Source organism: Macaca nemestrina, chromosome 15 (genome assembly GCF_043159975.1).
Source record: "Macaca nemestrina isolate mMacNem1 chromosome 15, mMacNem.hap1, whole genome shotgun sequence".
Taxonomy (NCBI): Eukaryota; Metazoa; Chordata; class Mammalia; order Primates; family Cercopithecidae; genus Macaca; species Macaca nemestrina.
In genome coordinates this window covers 20,746,992-20,773,919 of record NC_092139.1, presented here as the reverse complement: position 1 = coordinate 20,773,919, position 26,928 = coordinate 20,746,992, and the positions used below count along the sequence as shown (strand labels likewise).

The window sequence follows — 26,928 nt, the reverse complement described above, 5'->3', positions numbered from 1 at the left end:
TTTGCAAAATGGAAAGAATGCTGTGAATGGCTGCTGGTAATGGCTGCATAATAGTGTGAACGTATTTAATGCCACTGAACTGTACACTTAAAAATGGTTCAGATGGTAAATTTTATGTGTATTTTATCACAATTTAAATTTTTAATGATTAAAAAATCAGTAGCATTAATATCATCTTTCTAGTGATTCAAGAATCACTTGAACCCGGGAGGCAGAGGTTGCAGTGAGCCAAGAGCTTACAAAGTTGTAAAATAACCTAGACAAAGACATATACTCCTATAGAAGCAGGTAACCCAGAGGTCCGCTGGACAATGCCCCGCAGTTCATTGAATGACACTAATTTGTCCATTTGAAGGCTTTTGCAGTTTTCCACACTGTGTGTACGTCTTATGCATGTGGGAAAGTTCTTTATAGTAAACATCTTGGAGTAGAAGTCTAAGTTATAGGATATCTGCATCTTCAATATACTGAGTATCGCTAGGTTGTTTTCTAAAGCGTTTTACATACTAGTCTACACTCCTAACAGCAGTATACGCAGAAACATAAATGGTCTGGTAAACTTATGAAAAGGTGGTCACCCTCACTAGTGATCAGAATGGTAGAAATCCGAGGGACTTTGAGAGACTTTCACACTTAGCAGGTTTGCAAAAGTTCAAAAATTCGCCATTATCAAGAGTTGGTAACAATATTAAATCACCAAGTCAGGAATATCTGATAGAAGAATTCTAAAGCAGGTGGCTGGGAAGAAAAAGAAAACAAGCCCTAACACATAGCCCTGAGGCCAATTTGACCTTGAGGAGATAATGCCAGATTCTTGTTTAAGGCTTATAGAAGGTGAGAGTGCATAAGCTGTGGGGTGGGAAGAGGGGGATGTTTAGAGAATACATTTTAAAACCTTCTGTCCTTTAAAACAGTTCACTTTAAATCTGTTTCTCAGATATTTGTATGATTAATAATCAAATATATATGTCACAATATATTAAGAACTGGATTAGAAACCAAAATCTACCTACACACAGTTTACAATTAAGATTATGCAGGACAAAAATAAAACAGTGCAAAATTAGAGTGATAATGATAGCAGATAAAGTAGGATTTAAGACAGAAACATTAAGGCAAAGATGCTTATTTTTTTTATGAGCAAGGAGAAGCCACAGTAAAGACATAGCATTCTGGGACATTTACAGGATAAATAACTTCACATTAGTATGTATGAAGAAAATCTGTTTAAATTTTAGAGAGAAACTGCTGGAAACACAATAGGAATGGCAGGCTTTATGGAAAACAGTATGGTGGTTTCTTAAAAATTAAGAACAGAATTACTATAGATACAGCAATTGGAATGCTGGGTGTCTACTCAAGAGAATTGAAAGCAGAGTCTCCATGAGATACGTGTGCACCCACGTTCCCAGCAGCATTATTCATAATGCCCAACCAAGTGCCTACCAGCAGATGAATGGATAAGCAAAATGTCATCTATACATATAAGGGTGTATTGCTCAGCCTTAAAAAGGGAAGAAAGTTCCGATTCAGCTATCACATGGATGAACCTTGAGGACCTTAAGCTAAGTGAAATAAGCCAATTCTTTTGAGATTTTACACCTAAAGTAGTCAAAACTGTTTATTGAATAGACATATGGAGAAATGTGTACAATATACAGTATTATTTCCAATATACATGAACAGTTTTAAAAAAATGGATCATACTTGGGTGACAAAATAGTCTGTACACCAAACCCCCGTGACATGCAATTTGTCTGTATAATAAACCTTCACATATATCCCTGAACCTAAAAGTTTTAAAAAAAAAGGAAAAACAAATTGATCATATCCTAAGCTATAACAAAAACCTCACTACATTCCAAAAAGATAAAATTCTAGGATTCATGGTCTCTGATCATAACAAAGGATACATTAAATAAAATCACTCTTCCAAATAATTTTAGGGTAAGAAATAAAATAATCAGCATAGAATATTTAAAAAATATTCACATGTAGCTAAAATTCTCCTCAGGAGAAAAATCATAGTTACAGAGCAGGGTTTCTCAACCTCAGCACTATTGACATTTTGGGATGAATAATTCTTTGTTTGGTGGGAACGTCCCTGGCCACTACCCAGCAGATACCTGTAGCTTCCCACCCTCCAGTTGTCAGAACCAAAAATGTCTTCAGAGAAATGCCTCCTGCATGGTAAAATTGCTTGTCTCAATTCCTGCCCTAGATGTTTCTATTACTAAAAAAGAAAGTGTGAAAATAGCTTAATTTGAAAACCTATGTAAACAACAACATATGATACCTCAAGTCAACATTAATAGAGAAGAAAGCAGAATTTAATGAATTATGAAAGTTGTCAATTTTTTAAAAAATTTAAGAGCTGGTTCTTTGGCTAGACAGTTGAAATATATAAAGTTTTGGCCGGGTGCAGTGACTCATGCCTATAATTCCAGCCCTTTGGGAGGCTGAGACGGGTGGATTGGATCACTTGAGGTCAGGAGTTTGAGACCAGCTTGGCCAACATGGCAAAACCCCGTCTCTACTAAAAATACAAAAAGTAGCCAGATGTGGTGACATGTGCCTGTAATCCCAGCTACTCAGGAGGCTTAGGCAGGAAAATCGCTTGAACCCAGGAGGTGGAGGTTGTGGTGAGCCGAGACAGTGTCACTGCACTCCAGTGTGGGCAACAGAGGAAGACTACGTCTCAAATGAAAAAATATATAAACTTTTGAGAAGGAAAATTTTAAAAAGCAACATGTATTCACAATATTACAACTGTGAATGGGAATGGATGAAAACCATAGAGTGTATTTAAAAACATATTATCCAGTTATATGCTAGTATGTGTTAGTATCTGGATAAAATGAATAAATGTGTGTGTGTGTGTGTGTGTGTGTGTGTGTGTGTGTATATATATATATATAAAACATTTACCAAAACTGACTCAAGAGAAAATGGAAACTAAAATAGACCTATTAGCCATGAAGGATATTGTGAAAACAAAAAGCACTGGGCCTCAGATGGTTTTCTGTTTAAGCTCTTTCATTCTCTAAGGAAAATGTAATTTATATGTTGTTTATTCTGTTCTAGGGCATAAGGGAAAAGTTCATTTTCTAAAGCTGATCATAACAAAAACACCATTTGACAAAAGTAACCCTAAAAAATAAAAACTAAGAGATATGTTATAAAAAAAAGACATGCCAGACACATTCAAACACATATACAGGCAAGGACAGCATTATTAATATCAGACTTCACGGAATTTGAGGCAAAAAATTAGACCAAAAAAGATAATAGTTTAATCCCCATAATGAAGATATAATTGTCTGTCTGCTTTTTGCGATAAAAACCAACATCAGGGCCGGGCATGGTGGCTCATGCCTGTAATCCCAGCACTTTGGGAGGCCAAGGTGGGCAGATCACTTGAGGTCAGGAGTTCGAGACCAGCCTGGCCAATATGGCGAAACCCCGTCTCTACTAAAAATATAAAAATTAGGCATGGGGGCACCACCTGTCGTCCCAGCTTACCTGGGAGGCTGAGGCAGGGGAATCACTTGAACCCAGGAGGCAGAGGTTGCAGTGAGCCCACTGCACTCCAGCCTGGACGACAAAGCAAGACTCCGTCTCAAAAACAAAACCAAACCAACATCAAATGCCCAAAACAAACACTTTATGCATTAAAGGGAAATTTTTTATGGAAGCAGAAAAAATTGCAGGCAATCTGGACAAGACTGTGTAAGATTAAAGAGCCAAAAAGGTAAGGAATCTAAAGAATAATCACTGATGGAATGGATAAATATTATACTGCTGTATTCATCTGCAAACACGCCCTATTCTTTGTAAGGACTGTGGAATATGTACACAATTTAATCATATTTGGGTCCCAAAGAAAACCTTAACAAAATCTCAAACTTGGTGAATAGTACAGACCCCATTCTTTCCTCATTTTTGTTACTAGAAATTGTAGCCAAAAGAAAAAGAAAATTAGCCACTTAGAATTTCCAGAACTCTTTTAGTTAGATTCTCTTTTTTAAGTTCCAGGGTATATGTGCAGGGTGCGCAGGTTTGTTACATAGGTAAATGTATGCCATGGTGGTTTGCTGTACCTATCAACCCATCACTTAGGTATGAAACCCAGCATGCATTAGCATTTTTCTTGATGCCCTCCCTCCTCTTGCCTCTGACAACAGGCCCCAGTGTGTGGTTTCCCTCCCTGTGTCTAAGTGTTCACATTGGTCAGCTTCCACTCATAAGTGAGAACATGAGGTGTTTGGTTTTCTGTTCCTGCGTTAGTTTGCTGAGGTTGATGGCTTCCAGCTCTATCCATGTCCCTACAAAGGACATGATCTCATTCCTTTTTATGACTGTATAGTATTCCATGGTGTATATGTACCACATTTTCTTTATCCAGTGTATCATTGATGGGTATCTGGGCTGATTGCGTGTCTTTGCTATTGTGAATAATGCTGCAATGAACATACACGTGCTTGTATCTTTATAATAGAATGATTTATATTCCTCTGGGTACATACCCAGTAATGGGATTGCTGGGTCAAATGGTATTCCAGAACTCTTCTTGAACAACTCTTGGAACAAAGAAAGTAGATTTTAAATGTTCTAATCTGAGCAATGTTATATGAAATGATGAATATATTAATTATTTCACAGTGTATATATGCATCAAAACATATCGCACATATAAATATATACAATTTGTCATTTGTCAATTAAAAAAATATAACAAAATTGAGGGGGAAGCAGCAACTATAAATCTTTAAAATGCGGAGGAAGGGATAAAGATAAAATGAGATATTAAAGAATTAGAAAACAGAGAAGCAGAAGTGATAAACTTGAGATTTGATTCTTTTGAGGAGAAAAGAAACAACCCACATAAAACTGAAAGCCCATTTGTTTTCCTAATGAAGAAAAAATGAGAGAAAAACCAGATACTTGATGTTAGAAATTAGAAAGGGGAAATAACCACAGATGCAGAGGAAAGAAAACTCATAAGAGTATGCAAATAGGTACGCCTCACTGAACAGGGCGTGGACACATATTTAGGTCCAAAGTCATTCTAAATGTGTGTTTAGTGTGAGAAATGCTTATATGTAAAAACCAGTAGTTTGCTTATATTCCAAAAGCAACCAGTTAGAAAATATCATGGGGAATGGAGTTAACAATAAAATTGCTGACCTGTAGGAAGGAAAGTGCTCAACTTTATCAAGAAATTTATTCAATGTATTTAACACATGCTTATACAACATAGGGCTCACGGTATGCCAGGTACATTTGATCTTTAAGAACCCTAGCGTGTAGGTTTGCTCATATCCACATTTTACAGATGAAGAAACTGAGGCACAAAGAGGTTAAGTAACTTGGCCAAAGTCACCCAGCTGGTAGATGGCAGGACCAGGATTCAAAATGTAGTTAGCGTCCAGCATCTGTGGGCTTTGCTGTCATGCTGACTGCTCAGTTCATGCAGAGACATATCACATTCCAGGAGGGAAGACTCAGTCTCATCAAATGATCCAACATAACCGGACTGAGCTCTCTGGCAGGGGCTGAAATGCAAAGCATCTGTCCGAGGTGAGAGTCAGTAGAATGGCACACAGCCACGGAGCTGCCGTTTTCCCACGAATGCGCTGGGGCTCCATCTTGAGATTCGCCTGTCAGGGATCGGAGCAGGAGCCATACCCATCACTTCTCCTCTGCATTCTGTCCTCCCAGTCTGCTAGCACAGATGTGATGGAGTGGCAGGACAGATCCTTCCTAACTCAAACCCCCTGTCCTCCTCTCTTAGATCCAGGAGATGGTCCACTCGGAGGTGGCCGCCTATGACTCAGGCCGGCCCGGGCCCCTGCTGGGTCGCCCGGCAATGCTGGCCAGCCACATGAGTGCCCTCAGCCAGTCCCAGCTCATCTCGCAGATGGGCATCCGGAGCAGCATCGCCCACAGCTCCCCATCACCCCCGGGGAGCAAGTCAGCAACCCCCTCTCCCTCCAGCTCCACGCAGGAAGAGGAGTCGGAAGCGCATTTCAAGGTATGTGCAGTGCAGGAACAGAGCCTGAAGCTGCTCTCCTGTCGGCAGGGAAGAGGTCCTGTGGGGAAATGGGCATCACCTCCCTCTAGTCAAGACTAGAAAAGCCCGATGTCTTGGGACTGAGCAGGCCTTCCGGGTGGTGGTTGGGATATCCGCCGCAGAGCTCAGTGGTTTTCTGTTAAGACACCCAGGCCACGCTGGAAGCCAAGGAAAAAGCACATTGGCAGGTGGAGCACCTGGTCAGGGGGATGGCACCTATGGGCCTTGGGACATAGGGCTTTGGCTGCTCCATGTGCTGAGTGTCCTTGACAAGCTGTGTCCCCTCGGGGCTCCCACAGCCTTGTGTGTAAAGCAGAGAAAATTCCAACAAATGTCGAGGGGATGGGGTGAGACAATCCTGTGAAAGTTGGCAAAGCCTGACTCCTGAAGGCCGGTGGGCGATTTCAGAGGTGTGGACGGCTTCAGCAAGGCCATTGGGGTCACATTTGCGGCCATTTGGCCCTTTTAGGAGAAAATATTCTGACAAAACTGTGTGATCCAGGAGGCAGCACCTCTGGGCCTAGAGTATTCACTGACCTTGAGGGTGGGGTGCAAAAATGACGCCCCCCCCCCCACCGCAGTGGGAACATGGGTTCCCCCAACATTCCTGGAGTCGACTGGTTTGACCTCTTCAAGAACATGGTAGACATGGTAGGGATGAGAACCTGCCACCTGTCCAGGCTCTGGCCCTTCTTTGCATTGACTCCAAATCCACCTCCCAGTGAGAGAACATCGTGTCTTACCAGGGAGGAAAACAGAGGCCCAGAAAGGCCAAAGACAGAAGTGTTTGCCTGGGACCTCCCAGCAAGCTAGTGGTGGAATCAAGACTTACCTCCCCTCGTGCCTCCTACCTCTGTCGATCCAGTGTCCCTTCCACATGGTGGCCTCCCAGAGACCTGGGGCAGTAACCCTGGACTTCGGGGGAAAAGGGAGTTTACCTCTGGATCCTGGCCCCGCTTCATCCTAAGGATGACTCAACCTCTATTATAGTTCATGCAGGAACAGTTTTTGTTTAACAAACACTCCCTATAGGCCAGACACTGCTCTAAACACGTAACAAGTATACGTCCATGTAATCCTCATAAAAGTCCTCTGGGACAGGGACTGTTATTATCTGTTTGGCAGATGGGGAAATAATGTATCTGTTATCATACAGCTAGTAAGTGGGGGAACCAGGATTCAAACCCAGGAGGCTGCAGGTGTAGTCCAGTGCATGTGCCCTCAACCCCCTGCCCTGCTGTGCCTGTTCAGGACTTTATCAATGACAACATGCCTCTTCATCCCTGATCTTGCTAGGGCCACACCATGGTGCTAACATAACTGGGGCTTGGAGAAGAGGGTGGCTGCAGAGATAAGCCTCAGGAACAGAACCATGTTCTTCAGACATGGATGCCTGATCACGCCTACTGGCCCATGGCTTTATCATCAGTTCAACGTGTCACCTCCATCTTCTTGGCTCCTAGAGCCAGAGTCTTCACTGCAGGGTCCAGGGCTTTTGACCAAAGTCCCCTGTACCTGCATGGCTTGAGTGACCCAACAGAGCCCCACTGAGGTCTGTGGTGGGCAACCCAACCACCCCCCCACCCTGGAAGCCCTAAGTCAGTGTTCACAGGATCATGGTCCTGCGGTCTGTCCAGGGTGAAGCCACTGGCTCCACGGCTGACCCAGTAACAGTCGCTGTAGCTTCATCCCCTCCCCACTTTACAGGGGTCCAGGGACTAAGCTACCTGCTCAAAGCTGCACAGATGAAACATGGTGGTGGAGACTAGCCTTTTGTAATGCAGGATCCTTTTTGGGGATTATTTGTGATCACAAGTGGGAGAGCATATATATATAGATAGATATCTATCTAGACACATATCTATATAGATATATATCTATCTAGACACGTATCTATATAGATCTATATGTATATAGACATGTATCTATATATAGATCTATATCTATATAGACACATATCTATACACATATCTATATATATCTATATATACACACATATATACATGTATATATACACATATATACAGGTATATACACACATATATACACACATATGTGTGTGTGTATATATATTTACACACATACACATGCACACACACTCCAAACTTGGAAATAGGCCCCCAAATAACTGCACATTCTTTCAATGTCATACCAAAGCATTGGCTCACAGGCTTACTCAAGAATTATCTGATTCTCTAGGAAAGTGGACCTTTGCTTTGATTCATTATTCATTATTGATTAGGGGATTTTATAACTCTGTAAAAGAAGAGGTTACCTTGGGGGGGAAAAATGTAATAAGAGATGTGATTTTTGTCTGATAAGGCAAATTAACTTTGCCCAGTAGAGATGCGAATTTCTGTCCAGTAGAAAAGATTAAAAGTCCTGAAGGTGATAGTTTTAGCGTTCTATTGGCACTAACCACTTTTACGTGTAATTTAGCAATCTAATTCCAGCATTCTTTCCATTCTTTCAGTGACTATACAGTCATCTTCTCCTCCTGCATTTCTCTGAATCAACTTTACAATCATGCTGGTTCTCTTTAATGAGTTAAACACCCACCCAGGGTGTGTGTGTCTGTCTGGCCATTGCCCTTTCCCCGTCGCGAGTGGTTATCTGTGCCTGAGCAGGGCTGGAAAAGCGCAGCTTGGCCGGAGTCTGTGTGGATTGCCTTTGGCAGGAGGCCCTTGGGCTTCTTTGGTTATCTGACTCTTCTCACTCGGGCAGATATCGGGAGAAAAGAGACCTTCAGCCGACCCAGGAAAAAAGGCCAAGAACCCAAAGAAGAAGAAAAAGAAGGACCCCAACGAGCCGCAGAAGCCTGTGTCGGCCTACGCACTCTTCTTCAGAGACACTCAGGCCGCCATCAAGGGTCAGAACCCTAGTGCCACTTTCGGTGATGTGTCCAAAATCGTGGCCTCCATGTGGGACAGCCTGGGAGAGGAACAGAAGCAGGTGAGCCTCCCTCTCTTTCTGGGCAATCCCCTGAGGCTTTGTGGTCCTGGAGCCAAGGACACACTTTGAAGGTCTGAAACCAGGCCCACCCAGCCCTGGAACTGAGACTCTTGCAGAGGTCTTTCCTGGGCTCAGTTGCCCATCCGTAAACTGGGAAGCTGGCTGCCTTCCAATTCTAGTAACCAACTGCATTTACTAGCAGCTTAACCACTCTGAACCTCTGCTTCCCCCTTGATAAAATGAGAACAAGCATCTCCATGCATCTTGTCCCTCCAACCCTCAAAGTCTGGAGTCCAGGCCAGAGCTTCCTATCCCACTGACCATGTGCCTGTGGCCTCCCCTAAAGGCCTCCAGGGAGAACAGAGAGCAGAACTAGCTGGTAGGCAAAGGGAGCTGCCAGCTGTGTGACCTCAGGCTGACCACCTAAACTCTGAGCCTCGGTTTTCATGTCTATAAAACAGGGGTGATGGCAACTCATTCTCTGAGCTCTTGTCTGGGCTGAGCTCTCCCTCCGGTATTTCACTGAATCCTTACAACACCCTGTGGAGTAGCCATTGCCTTCCTGTTTTGGTAGAGACACCAAGAGGTAAAGTGACTCGCCCAGGGTCACCAGCGTGAATCACGGTAGTCAGGATTTGAACTCACATCTGTAGAAGCAGGAGGCTCAGTTGGGATGTTGGCATGAGAGACATGAATCAAATAAGCAGATGAGTAAGTGTAAAATTACAGTTGTGATTGTGCCACGCACCAGGAGGATACATAGTTCACGAGAGTCGAAAGAGCAGGGACGGACATTGTCCCTGGGGTCCGGTCTCCAGGTGAGGCCTGAAGAGTGAGTTCTCTTTGGAGGAGGGGAAGTGTTCCAGGCAGGGAGGCCTGGTAAGGCAAGGAGCTGGAAAAGCACAGGGGACTGAAAGGAGACCAGGATGGCCAGAGAGGGGACAGTGAGAGTCCCCATGGCAGAGACGGAGCTGGAAAGGAAGGCAGGGGCCAGATCACGCTGGGCTTTGCAGACCTTGGAAGGAGTCAGGCCCTGTTCTAAGAGGAGAGAAAGCCAGTGAAGAGTTTTATGCAGAGGAGAGACCAGAATGGCAGCATAAGGCAGGTAAGAGTAGATGTGGAGGGTGCACAGTCATCCAGGTGGGGGAAGGTGGGGCCTGGAGCTTCTTTTTTTTTTTTTTTTTTTTTTTGAGACGGAGTCTTGCTCTGTGCCCCAGGCTGGAGTGCAGTGGCGCGATCTCGGCTCACTGCAAGCTCCTCCTCCCGGGTTCACGCCATTCTCCTGCCTCAGCCTCCCGAGTAGCTGGGACTACAGGCGCCCACCACCTCGCCCGGCTAATTTTCTTGTATTTTTACTAGAGACGGGGTTTCACCGTGTTAGCCAGGATGGTCTCGATCTCCTGACCTCGTGATCCGCCCGTCTCGGCCTCCCAAAGTGCTGGGATTACAGGCTTGAGCCACCGCGCCCGGCCTGGAGCATCTTCTAGAATGGTTTGGGGTAGGGGACATCCTGGCAGCCTCCTTGCATCTGGCTTCCATTCTGAGTAAATGGAGATGCGTCACTGGATGGGAAATATGGGGAAAGTAGCAGGCTTGGGGCAGAGAGATGAATTACTGACTTATTTGAAACATCTCCTTTACCGTATTCTAAAATTTTAGGTAATTTTGGAATATGTTACAATGCAGAGAATTTATTTGTGAGATGACCCCCACCTCTGGTAGGAGAGTAGGGAAATGAGACAGGGAAAGGAGGGCAGCCAGGAAAGGGCACATTGTCCCAGGAGAATCCACCATGGGCAACTGGAGCACAGTCCCGCTGAGAACTCAGGAGCCTGCTTAGAATGTGCCAGGCCTCAGGGTCATCCTGTCTGAGGGGCAAGGGTGCTGGGGTGGACACCAGCATTCCTTCCTTCCGCAGCACCTCTGACCTGCTACACATGCCAGGCTCCTGCCACCAGAGGGACCCCCAGGCAAAGGAATATAGCCGGTGGCAGCTGGAAGTAGAGCATGTTTGTAGGACAGGGGTAAGGACTGGGGGATATTGGCAGGGCACTGCGGCTTTTGCTACAGGGACATGTCTTTTTCACTTGTGTGTTTTGTTGGCAACCAACCAATTCCCTTTCAAAAGACTTCAGGTTTTTTTGTTTGGTGGGGGAATTTCCTTGCCCTTTTATACAGTCTGGGGAGACAGTGGTCTCAAGTGCTGTGTCCCTAGGCATTCCTTTCCTGATGCTTTCTCTGACTTTGTTCAGCACAGCCCAGAGACAAGCAAAGGCGGTTGAGAGTCCCAGCCCCTGTGTTGGTTTCATTTCTGCTTACCCGCCTGGTGTTTTATTTCTAACCCAAGAACTTGGCATATAATTTATTCCCATCCAATAATGGGCATATCTCTCCTTTTACTTAATGCATTTATAAATGGCATGTTTCTCCCCATTTTCCTAGCAAATTGTTGATGTATAAAAAGTTAGGGATTAAAATAGTAAGCTTGGCAGTTACAAATTAATCATTTCTGATCATTTTTAATTCCTGAGTCTTCTAGGCTTAAAAAAAGTGTCTATAATTATCTACATATTTATACACATATATCTTTTACAAACAATAATTTTGTCTCCTTTGTTATTTAAGAGACAGGGTGTTGCTCTGTCACCCAGGCTAGAGGTTAGTGGCATGATCATAGCTCACTGCAGCCTTGAACTCTGGGCTCAAGCACTTTTCCCAGCTCATCTTCCCAAGTAGCTGGGCCTACAGGCGTGCCGTGCATCACCATGCCCCACAAAATTTTTTTCATTTTTTTTTTTATAGAGACAGGGTCTTGCTGTGTTGCTCAGGCTGACAAACTCTTAGCCTCAAATGCCCCCCAAAGTGCTGGGATTAGAGGCATGAGCCACTACATCCAGCCTTGTCTCCTTATTTTGTCTCCTCACTTCTCAGATTTCTAATTTTGTTTTCTTTTCCCAGTTATGTTGACTAGGACTTCTAAAAAAGAGATGTTCAGCAATGGTGGGGATAGTGGTCTTCTTACTTTGCATTACCTCTCATGTTTCACTATTAAGCATAAGGCTGGATGTTAGCTTGTGTCAGTTTTTGAAATCACATTTAGAAATGTGACTTATATTCTTATTTTACTATTAATACACTAACAACCAAGAGAGGTAGTGAGAAAATAATAGGAAATAAAAAACCCCTGCCTATCCCCCAAACGTTTCAAGCCTAGATGATGGATAGGAAAGTTCTTTCAAATCATCAAAGAGTTAATAATTCCAAGACTTAGAAAAATAAGAAAACCTTCTCACAAATCCTTATATACAATGTAACCCTGACACTAAAACATAATGAAGCTAACTGCATCATTTAATTTTGAATGTGTAGTAAACAATACCAAAATTTAATGGTTTAAAACAATAATCATTTATTCAGCTTATGATTCTGAGGGTCCATGAACTGTTCTGGGCTCAGCAGGATGGCTCTGCTGCTGCTCTTGGCTGGGCTCACCCATTTGCATCAGTGGTAAACTACAGTAAATTAGGCATCTCTGCTTCTGAGAGTTGGATGGCTGTCAGCTGGAGCAGTGGAGCCAAACTGGGCCATGTGTCTCTCATCATCCAGCAGACTAGCTCATGCTTATTCACATAGCAAGTCAGAGTTCCAAGAGCAGTTTTAGAGCAGAAAAATGATGGAAAGGAGGCAGGACTAACTTGCAGCTCCCACTTGGACAGACAGAGCAGCACATGGAGACTCACATTGTGAACTTTTGCTCCAAGAACTACCACAGGAACATGCTAGGAAAGCCAGAAGAATCCATAGACCCTTTGAAGGAGGTGGATTGCTGCTGCAGACTCTCTGGGACAGCCAAGGAACTGTGAGAGTTGGCTTGCTTTCTCAGCTGGGAGGCCTGTAGCCTGGGGCAAGTTCTCAGCCCTGTTCACTGGCTGCCTGGAAATAAACTCAGTGCTGTTGGGGGTGCATGGTGGGAGTGAGACCAGCCTGTGGCTGCCAGCTTTCCCTCACTTCCCTGATGACCTGTGTGATGCAGCAGAGTCAGCCATAATCCCCCTGGGAACCACACCCCCCACAGCATCTGCAGCAAGCCCCACCTAAGGAGAGTCTGAGCTCAGACACGCCTAACCCTGCCCCTACCTGATAGGCTAACAGGGCAGGTAGAGAAAGACCAAGACAAAGGACATAATCTCTTGGGAACTCTATGGCCCCGCCCACCACCTGACACTAGGGCAAGCTTGTATTCTCCCTATACTACTGCAGCTGATGCACTCTTGAAAGTGCCACCTCCTGGCTGGAGGCCAACACAAAGCCAGTGCACTTAAAAATACAACTAAGGACCCTCACGGAGTCCACTTCACTCCCCTGCTACTTCCACCGGAGCAGGTGTTGATATCCATGGAGAGACCTGAAGACAGATCACATTACAGGACTCCTTGCAGACACTCCCCAGTACTAGCCTGGAGCCCGGTAGCTCCGCTGGGTGGCTAGATCCAGAAAAGAAATAACAACCACTGCAGCAGGGTTCTCAGGAAAACACATCCCTAGGGGAAGGGGGAGAACCCCAAGGAACAGGAGAATCTGAACAGCAGCGCTTGACTCCCAGATCTTCCCTCTGACATACTTTACCCAAATGAGAAGGAACCAGAAAAATAATTCTGGTAATATGACAAAACAAGGTTATTTAACATCCCCAAAAGATAACACTAGCTCAACAGCAATGGATCCAAACCAAGACAAAATCTCTGAATTGCCAGAAAAAGAATTCAGAAGGTTGTTAAAAGAAAATTATACAGGATATGAATAGAAAAGTCTCCAGAGAAATAGCATAAATAAAAACAATCACAACTTCTAGAAATGAAGTACACAGAGAAATGCAAAATACACTGGCAAGTCTCAGCAATAGAATTGAACGAGTGGAAGAAAGAACTTCAGAGCTCAAAGACAAGGCTTTCAAATTAACCCAATTCAACAAAGACAAAGAATTTTAACAAATGAACAACGCCTTCAAGAAGTTTGGGATTATGTTAAATGACCAAATCTAAGAATAATTGGTGTTCCTGAGGAAGAAGAGAAATATAAAAGTTCGGAAAATATATTTGAGGGAATAATTGAGGAAAACTTCCCTGGCCTTGCTAGAGATCTAGACATCCAAACACAAGAAACTCAAAGAACACCTGAGAAACTCATCACAAAAAGAAGGAAAGGAAACCCTATCAGATTAACAGCAGATTTCTCAGCAGAAACCCTACAAGCTAGAAGGAATTGGGGTCCTTAAACAATTAGCCAAGAATTTTGTATCCAGCAAAACTAAGTTTCATAAATGAAAGAAAAATACAGTTCTTTTTTTCAAACCAATGCTGAATTTGCCACTACCAAGCCAGCACTGCAAGAACTACTAAAAAGAGCTCAATCTTGAAACAAATTTTTGAAATACACCAAAATGGAATCTCCTTAAAGCATAAATCTAACAGGACCTCTAAAATAATAACACAATTTTTAAAAAACTACAAGGTATTTGGGCAACAAATAGCACAATGAATAGAAGAATAGTACCTCACATCTCAATACTAACATTGAATGTAAATGGCCTAAATGCTCCACTTAAAAATACAGAATAGCAGAATGAATAAGAATTGACCAACTGAGTATCTGCTGTCTTCAAGAGACTCACCTGACACATAAGGACTCACATAAACTTAAGGTAAAGGGGTGGAAAAAGATACTTCATGCAAATGGATACCAAAAGTGAGCAGGAATAGCTATTCTTATATCAGACCAAACAAACGTTAAAGCAATAGCAGTTTAAAAAGACAAAGAGGGACATTATATAATGATAAAACTAGTCCAACAGGAAAATATCGCAATCCTAAATGTATATGCATCTAACATTGGAGCTCCCAAATTTAAAAAACAATTACTACTAGACATAAGAAATGAGAATGACAGTAAAACAACAATAGTGGGAAACTTCAATACTCCACTGACAGCACTAGACAGGTCATCACGACAGAAGGTCAAAGAAACAACGAACTTAACTATACCCTACAACAAATGGACTTAACAGATATTTATAGAACATTCTATTCATCAGCACATGGAACATTCTCCAAGACAGACCATACAATAGGCCATAAAACAAGTCTCAACAAATTTAAGAAAATAGAAATTATATCAAGTACTCTCTTAGACCACAGTAGAATAAAACTGGAAATCAACTCCAAAACAATGCAAATACATGGAAATAATTAAATAACCTGTTCCTGAATAATTGTTGGGTCAACAATGAAATGAAGATGGATATTATAAAATTCTTTGAACGATAATAGTAACATAACCTATCAAAACCTCTGGGATACAGCAAAAGCAGTGCTAAGAAGAAAGCTCATAGCATTAAATGCCTACATCAAAAAGTCTGAAAGAGTACAAATAGACAATCTAAGGTCATGCCTCAAGGAACTAGAGAGAGAGCACACACCAAACCCAAACGCAGCAGAAGAAAAGAAATGACCAAGATCAGAGCAAAACTAAATGAAATTGAAACCAAATACAATATATAAACAAAAAGCTGGTTCTTTGAAAAGATAAAACTGATAGACCATTAGTGAGATTAGCCAAGAAAAGAAGAGAGAAGATCCAAATAAGCTCACTTAGAAACAAAACATGAGATACTGCAACTGATACCACAGAAATACAAAAGATCATTCAGGCTACTATGAACACTTTTATGTACATAAACTAGAAAACCTAGAGGAGATGGATAAATTCCTGGAAATATACAATCCTCCTAGATTAAATCAGGAATTCCGAAATAGAAGCTCTGAACAGACCAATAACAAGCAGTGAGATTGAAATGGTAATTTAAAAGTTACCAACAACAAAAAAAAGTTCAGGACCAGATAGATTCACAGCTGAATTCTATCAGACTTTTAAAGGACACCATTCCACAAAATAAAGAGGGAATCCTTCCTAAATTTTTCTATGAAGCCAGTTAATCACCCTAATACCCAAACCAGGAAAGGACATAACAACAACAAAGAAAACTACAGGCCAATATTCCTTCTATGCCCAAAATCAGCATAGAAGGAACATGCCTTAAGGTAACAAAAGCCATCTATGATAAACCAGAGCCAACATTATAGTGGAATGGGGAAAAATTGGAAGCATTCCCCTTGAGAACTGGAACAAGACAAGGATGCCCACTCTTACCACTTCTATTCAACAGAGTACTGTCCTAGCCAGAGCAGTCAGACAAGAGAAAGAAAGAGTATCCAAATCTGTAAAGAGGAAGTCAAAGTGTTGCTGTTTGCTGATGACACGATTGTATACCTAGATAAACATGAATGCAAAAATCCTGAACACAGTACTAGCTAACTGAATTCAATGGTGTATCAGAAAGATAATCCACCATGATCAAGTGGGTTTCATACCATGGATGCAGGAATGGTTTAACATACACAAGTCAATAAATGTGATATACCACATAAACAGAATTTAAAACCAAATGATCATCTCAATAGACACAGAAAAAGCATTTGACAAAATTGAGCATCCCTTCGATTAAAACCCTGAGCAAAATCGGCATAGAAGGAATGTACCTTAAGGTAATAAAAGCCATCTATGATAAATCCAGAGCCAACATTATACTGAATGGGAAAAAGTTGAAAGCATTCCCCCTGAGAACTAGACCAAGACAAGGATGCCCACTGTCACCACTTTTATTCCATGTAGTACTGGAAGTCCTGGCCAGAGCAGTCAGACAAGAGAAGGAAAGAAAGGGCATCCAAATCGGTAAAGAGGAAGTCAAACCATCGCAGTTTGCCGATGGGATTATCATATACCTAAAGACTCATCCAAAAGCCTCCTAGAACTGGTAAATGAATTCAGCAAAGTTTCGGGATACAAAATTAATGTACACAAATCAATAGCTCTGCTATACACCAACAGTGACCAAGCTGAGAATCAAATCAAGAACTCAACCCCCTTTAGCTGCAAAAAAAAATTTAAAAAAAAATAAATAAAATACTTAGGAATATACCTAACCAAGGAGGTGGAAGACCTCTACAAGGAAAACTACAAAACACTGCTGAAAGAAATCACAGATGAAACAAATGGAAGCACATCCCATGCTGATGGATGGGTAGAATCAATAGTGTGAAAATGACCATACTGCCAAAAGCAATCTATAAATTCAATGCAATTCCCATCAAAATACCACCGTCATTCTTCACAGAACTAGAAAAAACAATCCTAAAATTCATGTGGAACCAAAAAAGAGCCCTCATAGCCAAAGCATGACTAAGCAAAAAGAACAAATCTGGAGGCATCACAGTACCCGACTTCAAACTGTACTGTAAGGCCATAGTCACCAAAACAGCATGATACTGGTATAAAAATAGGCATATAGACCAATGGAAAAGAATAGAGAACCCAGAAATAAAGCCAAATCCTTACAACCAACCGATCTTTGACAAAGCAAACAAAAACAAAGTGGGGAAAGGACACCTTAATCAACGAATGGTGCTGGGATAATTGGCAAGCCACATGTAGAAGAGTGAAACTGGATCCTCATCTCTCACCTTATACAAAAATCAACTCAAAATGGATCAAAGACTTAAATCTAAGACTTGAAACCCTACAAATTCTAGAAGATAACACTGGAAAAACCCTTCTAGACATTGGCTTAGGCAAAGACTTCATGACCAAGGAACCCAAAAGCAAATGCAACAAAAGCAAAGATAAATAGATGGGACTTAATTAAACTAAAAAGCTGCACAGCAAAAGAAATAACTAGCAGGGTAAGCAGACAACCCATAGAGTGGGAGAAAATCTTCACAATCTGTACTTCTGACAAAAGACGAATATCCAGAATCTACAAAGGAACTCAAATCAGCAAGAAAAAAACCAATCCCATCAAAAATTGGGCTAGGGAAATGAATAGACAATTCTCAAAATATACAAATGGCCAACAAACATATTAAAAAATACTTAACATCATTATGATCAGGGAAATGCAAATCAAAACCACCTTACTCCTGCAAGAATGTCCATAATCAAAAAAATAGATGTTGGCATGGATGTGGCAAAAAGGGAACCCTTTTACACTGTTGGTGGGAATCTAAACTAGTCCATCCACTGTGAAAAACAGTGTGGAGATTCCCCAAAGAACTAAGAGTAGATCTACTATTTGATCCAGTAGTCCCACTGCTGGGTATCCACCCAGAGGAGAAGTAATTGTACAAAAAAGACACTTGCACACATATTTGTAGCAGCCCAAATGCCCATCAATCAATGAGTGGATAAAGAAAATGTGGTGTGTGTGTGTGTATGTATGTGCATATATACACACACACACACACACGCACACCATGGAATACTACTCAGCCATAAAAAGGTAGGAAATAATGGCATTTGCAGCAACCTGGATGGAATTGGAGACAATTATTCTAAGTGAAGTAACTCAGGAATGGAAAACCAAACATTGTATGTTCTCATAAGTGGGAACTAAGCTATGAGGACACAAAGGCATAAGAATGATACAGTGGACTTCTGGGACTTGGGGGAAAGGATGGGGGCGGTGAAGGATAAGAGACTATACATGAAGTACAGTGTACACTGCTCAGGTGGTGGGTGCACCAAAATCTCAGAAATCATCATTAAAGAACTTATGTACAAAAAAAAATTTTTTAAATAAGAGTTCCAAGAGTAGCAAGAGGGCTCACTAATATGTGATCACTTTGTCAGTCTCTGCTTGCATCACATTTGTGCTTTTATTGGCCAACACAAGTCACACAAGGCTAAGCTCCAAGTCGTTCACACCTCCTTGTTTCTACCAAAAGCCATGGAAACAAGGAGGTGCGAACAAACGGGGACCAATCCTACGATAACATATGAATCTAAGTCTAAAATTTTTAATAAAAGATAATAGCACACCGAATCCAGCCTAATATACTATGAACAAGTAGGTTCATTCTAGGTTGCACAGGTGACTCAGCATTAAGAAATCTGTACTGTGCTGGATCAGAATGGGGGCTTCAAAGGGCCTTGTCTTTCTGTGATCAGTTGTGCTGATGTAACGTGGAGACCCAGAGAGGTGAAGCATGTTGGCCAAGGCCACACGGTGAGTTGCTGAGGAACTGGGATATGGCCTGGTCTCCGCAATTTCTCTGCAGTGCTCCCAGAATGGGGCCAGTGGCTGGCTGACTCAGTTTCTGACCCCACCCCCCTCATCCATTCATGATCCTTGAATCCGTGCCTTCCCACCCCAGGACCCTGCACCACATCTCTTCTGCAACTTTCTCCCCAGTGTTGCTCATGTGTTGACTCTTGTAGGCCTATAAGAGGAAGACAGAAGCAGCCAAGAAGGAATATCTGAAGGCTCTGGCAGCCTACCGGGCTAGCCTCGTCTCCAAGGTAACACCTGGAATCTCCAGGCACAGCCCTGATCAGAGTGGGGCCACTTGAGGAATGGAGCAAGAACCGGGGCCCGTGGGAAGGCCAGCACCCCAGGTCTTAGAAAGGATGGGTCAGAACGACATGGTCATGTCTGCAGGGCACCTACAGCGTGCCAGGCTCATTCTGGGCACTTTACATACATTTCTTTCCACTGGGCTCTTCCAACGAGAACCCAATACCCAGAGGGGTTGAGCAATTTGCCTGAAAAGATCCAGTTTGTTGAAGTGGCTGCACTAGGATTCAAACCCAGTTTTGCCAGTTTTATGTGGCCTTTACTTCTGACCACTGATGGGGCTTGGGATATGCTACCCCAAAATATGGCACCTCGTCACCACACCCCCGGCCGCCTCTGTCAACACCAGCAATGTAGGAAGCTAGGTGTGGCCGTGGATGCGTGGCCCAAGTGGAGGTGGGTGTTGTTCCTGCTACAGAGGAGATGGCACACAAAATGGTCCATAAAAGGCCAAGTAAAAGGCAGTTCAAAGTCAAGGGAACAACATCTGCAAAGGCACAGAGGCTGGAAGGAGCATGATGAGAGCTGGCTCAGTGGGATGGTGCTTGTCCCACTGGCCAGGCTGAGGAGCATGGATTCCCCCATGGGGAGGGGGCCCCCCAAAGATAAAAGCAGTGGGTGGCTGGATGGTCAGAGCCAAGGGGACTGAGGCCCCTGTGCTAGCTCTGGTTAGTTCAAGCTCTCTCCCAAGAGAGCCAGCCAGGGGCCATGTCAGTGGGTTGCAGAGCCTCCTGGCCTCACAGCCCAAGTTCTGGCTCGTCCCTCTTCTGTTCTCCAGTGACTGATACCTGTCTTCTTCCAGAGCTCCCCGGATCAAGGTGAGACCAAGAGCACTCAGGCAAACCCACCAGCCAAAATGCTCCCACCCAAGCAGCCCATGTATGCCATGCCAGGCCTGGCCTCCTTCCTGACGCCGTCGGACCTGCAGGCCTTCCGCAGCGGGGCCTCCCCGGCCAGCCTTGCCCGGACGCTGGGCTCCAAGTCTCTGCTGCCAGGCCTCAGTGCGTCCCCGCCGCCGCCACCCTCCTTCCCGCTCAGCCCCACACTGCACCAGCAGCTGTCACTGCCCCCTCACGCCCAGGGCGCCCTCCTCAGTCCACCTGTTAGCATGTCCCCAGCCCCCCAGCCCCCTGTCCTGCCCGCCCCCATGGCACTCCAGGTGCAGCTGGCGATGAGCCCCTCACCTCCAGGGCCACAGGTAAGCAGGGAAGAGCAGGAACAGCCCTCTGTGACTGTGTGGGGAGGGGAAGCGGCTTTGCCCTTTCAAACCCCAGCCCTGCCACTGACCGGTGATATAACCTCAGCCTTGGCACCTGACCTGAGCCTCAGTTACCACATCTAGGAAGTGGGTCTCGCACACCTTATCTGAGATGCGCTGGCTGCAATGAACAGTTCACAAGTTGCCAGACTGACTCTTAGGATATTCCAGTCCCCGCTTCCTGCATCCTCAGCCCTAGCCCTGGCCTTTCCCAAAGCCTTCAAGACCTTACCCCTGCTAATTGTTCCACAGAGATTGCTACAAGGTTCACATGGCCCTCAGAGGTCATTGGGCTTAGTAATTCCATTTTACAGATTGGGAAACTGAGACCCACAAAGGGAAAGGCCCTGAAAGCAAAGTCCTTCAGCCCCTGATTCAGCCAAGACAAGGGTTGAATATTTCTCAGGGTGCTCTACTGGGAGCAAGGCAGCAGCCCTGGAGGCAGAGAGGCAATTCTGGGTGACATGAGGCAGTGTCTCTTGTGTGGACACCCTTGGACACAGGGGCTCCCACCCCGGGAGGCCTGGGACAGTCTGCCCCCTTATCTCTCCTTGGCTCATGGCCTCCTTCCCCATCTGTAGGACTTCTCACACATCTCTGAGTTCCCCAGCAGCTCGGGATCCTGCTCACCTGGCCCGTCCAACCCCACCAGCAGCGGGGACTGGGACAGCAGCTACCCCAGTGGGGAGTGTGGCATCAGCACCTGCAGGTTAGTCCTCGCCTGTCCCTGCATTTGTCCTGCCAGCCAGGGAGACTGGGAATAGGATGGCCAGGGATGGGAGAATGGCCACGGGCAATGTGGACAGGGGAGGACCCTGCAGTCACTGTCAGCCCTGCCGAGGGGATCGAGATCTCAGATGACACCGCAGAGCCAGGCCCCAGAAGGACTCTGCTGGCCTGATGCTGAGGCCTGCTTGGGAAACTGATGAGTCTTCAGTCTTGCTGCTCCTTCGTTGCTCCTGTTTTTTTCACAAATGCTTCCACGTGACATTCACAGATGAGTCCTGCATCTTAGGCCGGTTCCCTAGAAGCAGAGCCTGAGGCAGCAGGGATTGGGTGTCCTTGGTTGGGGATGTGTTGGGGAAAGCCTGCAGGCGAAGGGGGTGAGGGAGGCAGGATGGGGTGGGGGAAGGAGCCGACGGGGGAGGTGGCCTCAGCTGAAGACTCGCTTCCGCCTCATTCCATGAGAGCCCTGGAGCATGAACTGTGCCAGAGTGGCTCCCACCTGGAGGTCAGGGAACTGGCTTTTTTAACCCCTTCATCAGTCAGCCCTCAGCTGTGGGCTGCCCCGGTGGGGAGTGGAGCCCACTGGGCAGGGCAGCTCCCAAGACTAGAACAGCTGAGAATGCAGGATAGGGGACCTGGGTGAGACACGGTGGGAGAACGGACCCACTGTCTATCCCAAGGAATTAGACACCTTAGAGACCCCTTTCCCCTGCAACCCAGCATCCTCCCTAGTCCTCCTGTGGGCCTCCATTCCTATCCTGCACTCCACCTTTCAAACCCATGCTAACACCTCCCTCTAGAAGTCTTCCTGGATCCACGCCACCCCAGCTCCAGGGAAGAGGGGCCTTTCACTCCAGCCAGCAGGAGAGGGAGGATGCAGTGAGGAGGGACACTTGCTCCTTAACCCGCCAGCTGGGTTCCCATTCCCTTGGCAAGAACGAGTCCTCCAGCCACACCTGGGGAATGTAGTGCCAAGCAGCTGTTCCAGGAATAGCGCCACCCCCTGGAAGCCACAGCGCACTTGTTGGGTGGCCACCTTGCTGCTGAGAACCCCTGCCCCCAGCCCTAGCCTCGGCCTCCCAGCACAGGGCTGATTCCTCTGCTGACCCCGCCAGCGCCCTTGGGCACTGAACAAGTGGCCACCGTGCATGCCCCGTTTCTGACATGCCTGGGGTGAGATTCTACGTGGGTGGGCGGAACTCGGCTCAGCAAGAATCCCTTCCCTGACCCCAAGCAGGTACAGACCCTCCTACCCCAGCCCTTTCCCGCCAACTTTCCTTCTCAAAAGTCAGAATACTTAGGGCATGTAGGGGAGTGTCACGCAACGTCCAAGCCTCCTGAGGCTGGCCCATCACATCCAGCATGGAGGTCGAACTGCAACAGGGTCCTATTTTAAAAACATAAAAGGCACCTGTCCCTCCCTCAATTCAGTTTGAGATTTACAAATTCTGTGATTAAAAACGGATATGAGCAATGGTGACATCAGCGTGCGCCTCAATGAAGGACACACACACTACTGCCCTTTCTCCCAGAGCTGAGGCCCAGGTGGTCCCCTGCTGGGATTCCAGGACGGGCTTGGTGCAGAGTGGGGTGGGGGTGGGGGAGCAGCTGCAAGTCCCTCATTGTGCTGCAGGGGGCAGCTGAATCCGGTGGGGGTGGGGGGTGTAGAGTGCAGGGGTCCTGGTGCTCCCCTGGCCTGGGGAGGTACCCAACAGCTTTGACAGCCCCTCCTCTCTCTCACAGCCTGCTCCCTAGGGACAAATCGCTCTACCTCACCTAATCCCGCCTCCCCACCATCCCTGAGGCTCGCTGGAAGGCACTGCTCAGAGCCTGAAGGGCTGACAGCAGAAAAGAGGCCCTGGCCAGAGGCAGGGTGGCCCATCCGAGGGAGCAGTGACACACCCATTGCCGGGGGCTGAGTCTCTTCCTCGACCTCCCACCAGACTCTGCAGAGGCAGCCCACCGCCCGCCGCCAGCCCAAAGAACCTGCAGGAACCTTCTGCCCGCTGACCTGCTTGCTCCAGGGTAACTGTGGACCCTGTCTTCGCCCTGCGCACGGTACCCTATGTCTGGATGCCTGGCCCCGGCCCCGGCCCACGTGGGCTGCCCCTGGCAGGGTCGCTTACCAACGGACACCCACCCCAGATGCATGGGCCAGGGGGCCGGCCCCCGTCATAGACGTGCACATCGGTTTTCCAGTGTGAACAAAAGATGACGAAACCTAGAAACCGTTGGTTCCGTGTAAGTAGCTGACTACGTGTTTTAGAACTGTGCTGAAGACATCCGTAAGATTATTTTGTGGGAAAAAAAGTAGTTTCCTTTAAGGTAAAAATCATTTTATATGATCCTTAGCACATTTTTAAGTTTTATCTTAAGGGAGACGTGCACAAAAGCGGCTGCCAAACCGTTTCGTCATCCTCACAGCAAGGACCGGACGATTGCTAGCCACCCCGGAGCACCGCTCTCCTTTTAACCATGTGTTCATCTATTTTACATTGCCAGCGACGACTTTTGTCTATTTATGGAGAAACCTTGAGAACAAAGTTGCAGCTTATCCTACCGTGTGCGTGGTTTTGGGGTTTGGTTTGGGTTTGGGTTCTTGACGTCGTTTGCAGCTGTTTCCTGGCCCTGGCGAGTGTCTGTCTTGGTGCCCAGTGCTTCTCTCAAATCTCTTTATAATAAAACTTCTGAAAAGCTGAAAACAAGTCTGTGTCTCCTTGTCCTTGGTGAGTCAGGGTTGAACCCCCTAGAGCCCCTCGGGCCAGATGGACTCAAGTCAAAGTCTTGCCTGACCTTTACCAGCCCGTGTGGGTTTGTGTGGGTGATGGGAGCACCCTGACCTCAGTCTTGCCCTCTAAGGGGGTCACGGTGGTTCAGACCCGTAGGGCTCTTGTGATGATGAAAAGGGGTGTGGGCAGGAGTGCCGCCACACAGGAACTTGCATCGGCTGGTGACAGTGGCGAGCCCTTCCTCTGGAGGATGGGGCCTCCCAGGCTTGTGGAAGTGAGCGGTGGGAACCCAGGGAGGAGGCCAAGGGGTTCTTCAAACCGGAGTGTAGGAAGCATCCTAGACGGGATTCTTTAAACCAGGTTTCCCAGCAGATATTAGATGGTGATACTAACAACAACAATAAAAGGCAAATAATACCTGACTGCTTTAACTACATCTGGAAAAATACCAATTGCCTGGTGGAAAGCTGCAACGCTTGCACCCTGCATTGCAGCCATTTTGAGGTGGGGGCAGGTGCCGCTGCTCCCAGCCAGGCTCGGGACTCAGAGAGAGCGGGCTACACCCTCAGGACAGCTCTCCCAGCCTCTCACTCTCCAATCACGGTAAACCCCTCCTTCCAGATGACGGCCCAGGAGTGGGGTGCAGTTTCCCCACTGGAGGGCATTTTGTAATCCACTTTGGAAAAATAAAAAAGAAAACCCCAAACAAACCAGCCACCTGCCATCCCGTCAGCAGCAGCACCGCAACGTGCGGCATAAATATTTCATGTGGTTACAATTTCCTTTTCTGTGTGGAGCTTGTCAGTAACATGACGGCTTAGACAGTTTAATATTCAACTCTTGCTTCCACGTTTGCGAAAACAGCATCACTGGGATCCACGCAGACAGCCCACAATGACAAGAGTACAAGGCCCTCCTTGTAAAGTGGTGCTGAGGCAGAGGCCTGCTGCCATCCCTCACAGCTGCACCAGGAGCTCAGGAGTCTTCTCCAAGCGTCCACACGCCAAGGCCAGCCTCTGGGCTGCACGGGACACACAGAGGCCTCGAGCAGAACCTAAGCACCCTGCCTGCAGATACCAGGGACTGTCGCACGGGTGCGTTCTGGGGCCCCAGAGAGTGGAAATAGAGCCTAAAGGCTGATTTCAGGGCCATGGGGTGGACAGCAACTGTCTTAGTCCATCCCAGCTGCCATAACAGAGCGCCATGGGCCAGGTGGCTCACAGCAACACAAACTTACTGCTCACATTTGCGGAGGCTGGGAGGTCTAAGATCAAGGCACTGGCAGCTTCGGCGTCGGGTGAGGGTTCACTTGCTGGTGCGTAAACATCCATCCTCTCTCTGTGTCCGGCAGGGTGGGAGGGGAGGGCACTCTCCAGAATTTAACAGCACTCACCCGAATCCTGAGGGCTCCACTCAGTCACCTTCCAAAGGCCCTGCCCCCAAATGCTGGCCCATTGAGGGTTAGGATTCCAACAATCAAATTCTGGGAGGACACAATCCTTCAGTCTGTAGCGCCGACTACAGTGGTTGGCACTGTAGTGGTTCCCCCTCTCCCCGGGCTCTTCTGTTGCCAGAGCCCATCCCCAGGTCCTGAGTGCCATCCCAGTCGTTACCCCCTCGAGCTGCCACAGCTAATGACCAAATAATGGAGATGTCAACTCTGTGGTCCCATTCACAACCCCAGTCCCTGGGAGCAGCCTGAAGCCGCCTCCAGCAGCAACACCATCCTTGCTAAGCTGCTTCCTCCCAGCCCGCCCTGCTGAGGATGTAAGTCCCTTCTGAGAGTACCCACTCAGGAAATTGCTTGAACCAGAATCCCCACCCAGGCCTGTATGTTTCTAAGACAGCCGCCTACCATACTGGCTATGCCCATGGTCCAAGTGGGGCCACATCAGTATTGCTCCAAATGTCTCTGGCTCTGGCCTCACCTGCGACTACAAGACTTTCAGCCCTGGAACAACCACCCACTCCTGGGGCTTCCCTCCTTCCTAGGAGGCAGCGTCTGCTGCATGTTTTACGACTCCATCCTGCAGTGACGGTGGCCACGACCCACAGAGCCTCCAAGAGCCCACGGTCACACCTGCTGTGAAAGCACTGGGGTCTCTGCCATGGGCTCTCCCACTCCCCATCCCTGTGCTCCCAAAGCTGCCAGCCCTGGGTCCCCCAGCCTCGTCGTGGGCCAGGTTCTCCCTGCAGCATCCTCCACCTGCCAGGGCCAGTCTGCGGTCGGGGTCCCTCACACCTTGAGGCTTCAAGTTATTGCCATACCCTAGAGCCGTGGCCCCAACATTGTGAACACCTTTACCTCCTGCCTGCAGCCTGCCCCCACTGCCCACAGAGCTGGCCCAGGGACCAACCCCACTCGCCCTTCCCAGAGCCAAGCGCCTTCCTCAGGTTTCTCCATCTCACACCTCCCCCTACAAACGCATCTCGGTCCAAGCAGGAGGCACAACCTGGGCTGAGGCTGAGACTGTCCCCTGACCACCCCGGAAGGAAGGCATGGCTGGTCCCAAAATTGCCCACTAGTAATTCCTCCCTGGAGGGATACACATACATTTTTACACTGGATTGGAATGTGGGCAACAGATTAATTTTCAGAGCCCGCGATGCTAAAATTCGATGCGTTCATTCAGCAAGAATACAAACAGAGCAGCTCCTCTCCGCCAGGCCCTTGGCTGAGCACCGGGGATGCCAGCAGGATGGGGCACAGTCTGCCTTCCTGGAG

General features: G+C 46.5%; 1 protein-coding gene across 7 annotated transcripts in view; it reads left to right on the top strand.

Annotated features, from left to right (window-relative positions):
• The window catches only part of LOC105496389 (TOX high mobility group box family member 2), a 203,196-nt gene extending 177,594 nt beyond the window's left edge, over positions 1 to 25,602 (top strand). For all 7 annotated transcript variants that reach the window (XM_071079261.1, XM_011766770.2, XM_011766772.3 and 4 more), the window contains exons 4-9: positions 5,795 to 6,034; positions 8,798 to 9,025; positions 19,355 to 19,435; positions 20,293 to 20,688; positions 21,330 to 21,457; positions 23,218 to 25,602. In XM_071079261.1, the coding sequence (XP_070935362.1) occupies positions 5,795 to 6,034; positions 8,798 to 9,025; positions 19,355 to 19,435; positions 20,293 to 20,688; positions 21,330 to 21,457; positions 23,218 to 23,254 (1,110 nt within the window). In that variant the 3' untranslated portion in view covers positions 23,255 to 25,602. The remainder of the gene's footprint in view (positions 1 to 5,794; positions 6,035 to 8,797; positions 9,026 to 19,354; positions 19,436 to 20,292; positions 20,689 to 21,329; positions 21,458 to 23,217) is intronic.
• Positions 25,603 to 26,928: the final 1,326 nt, after the last annotated feature.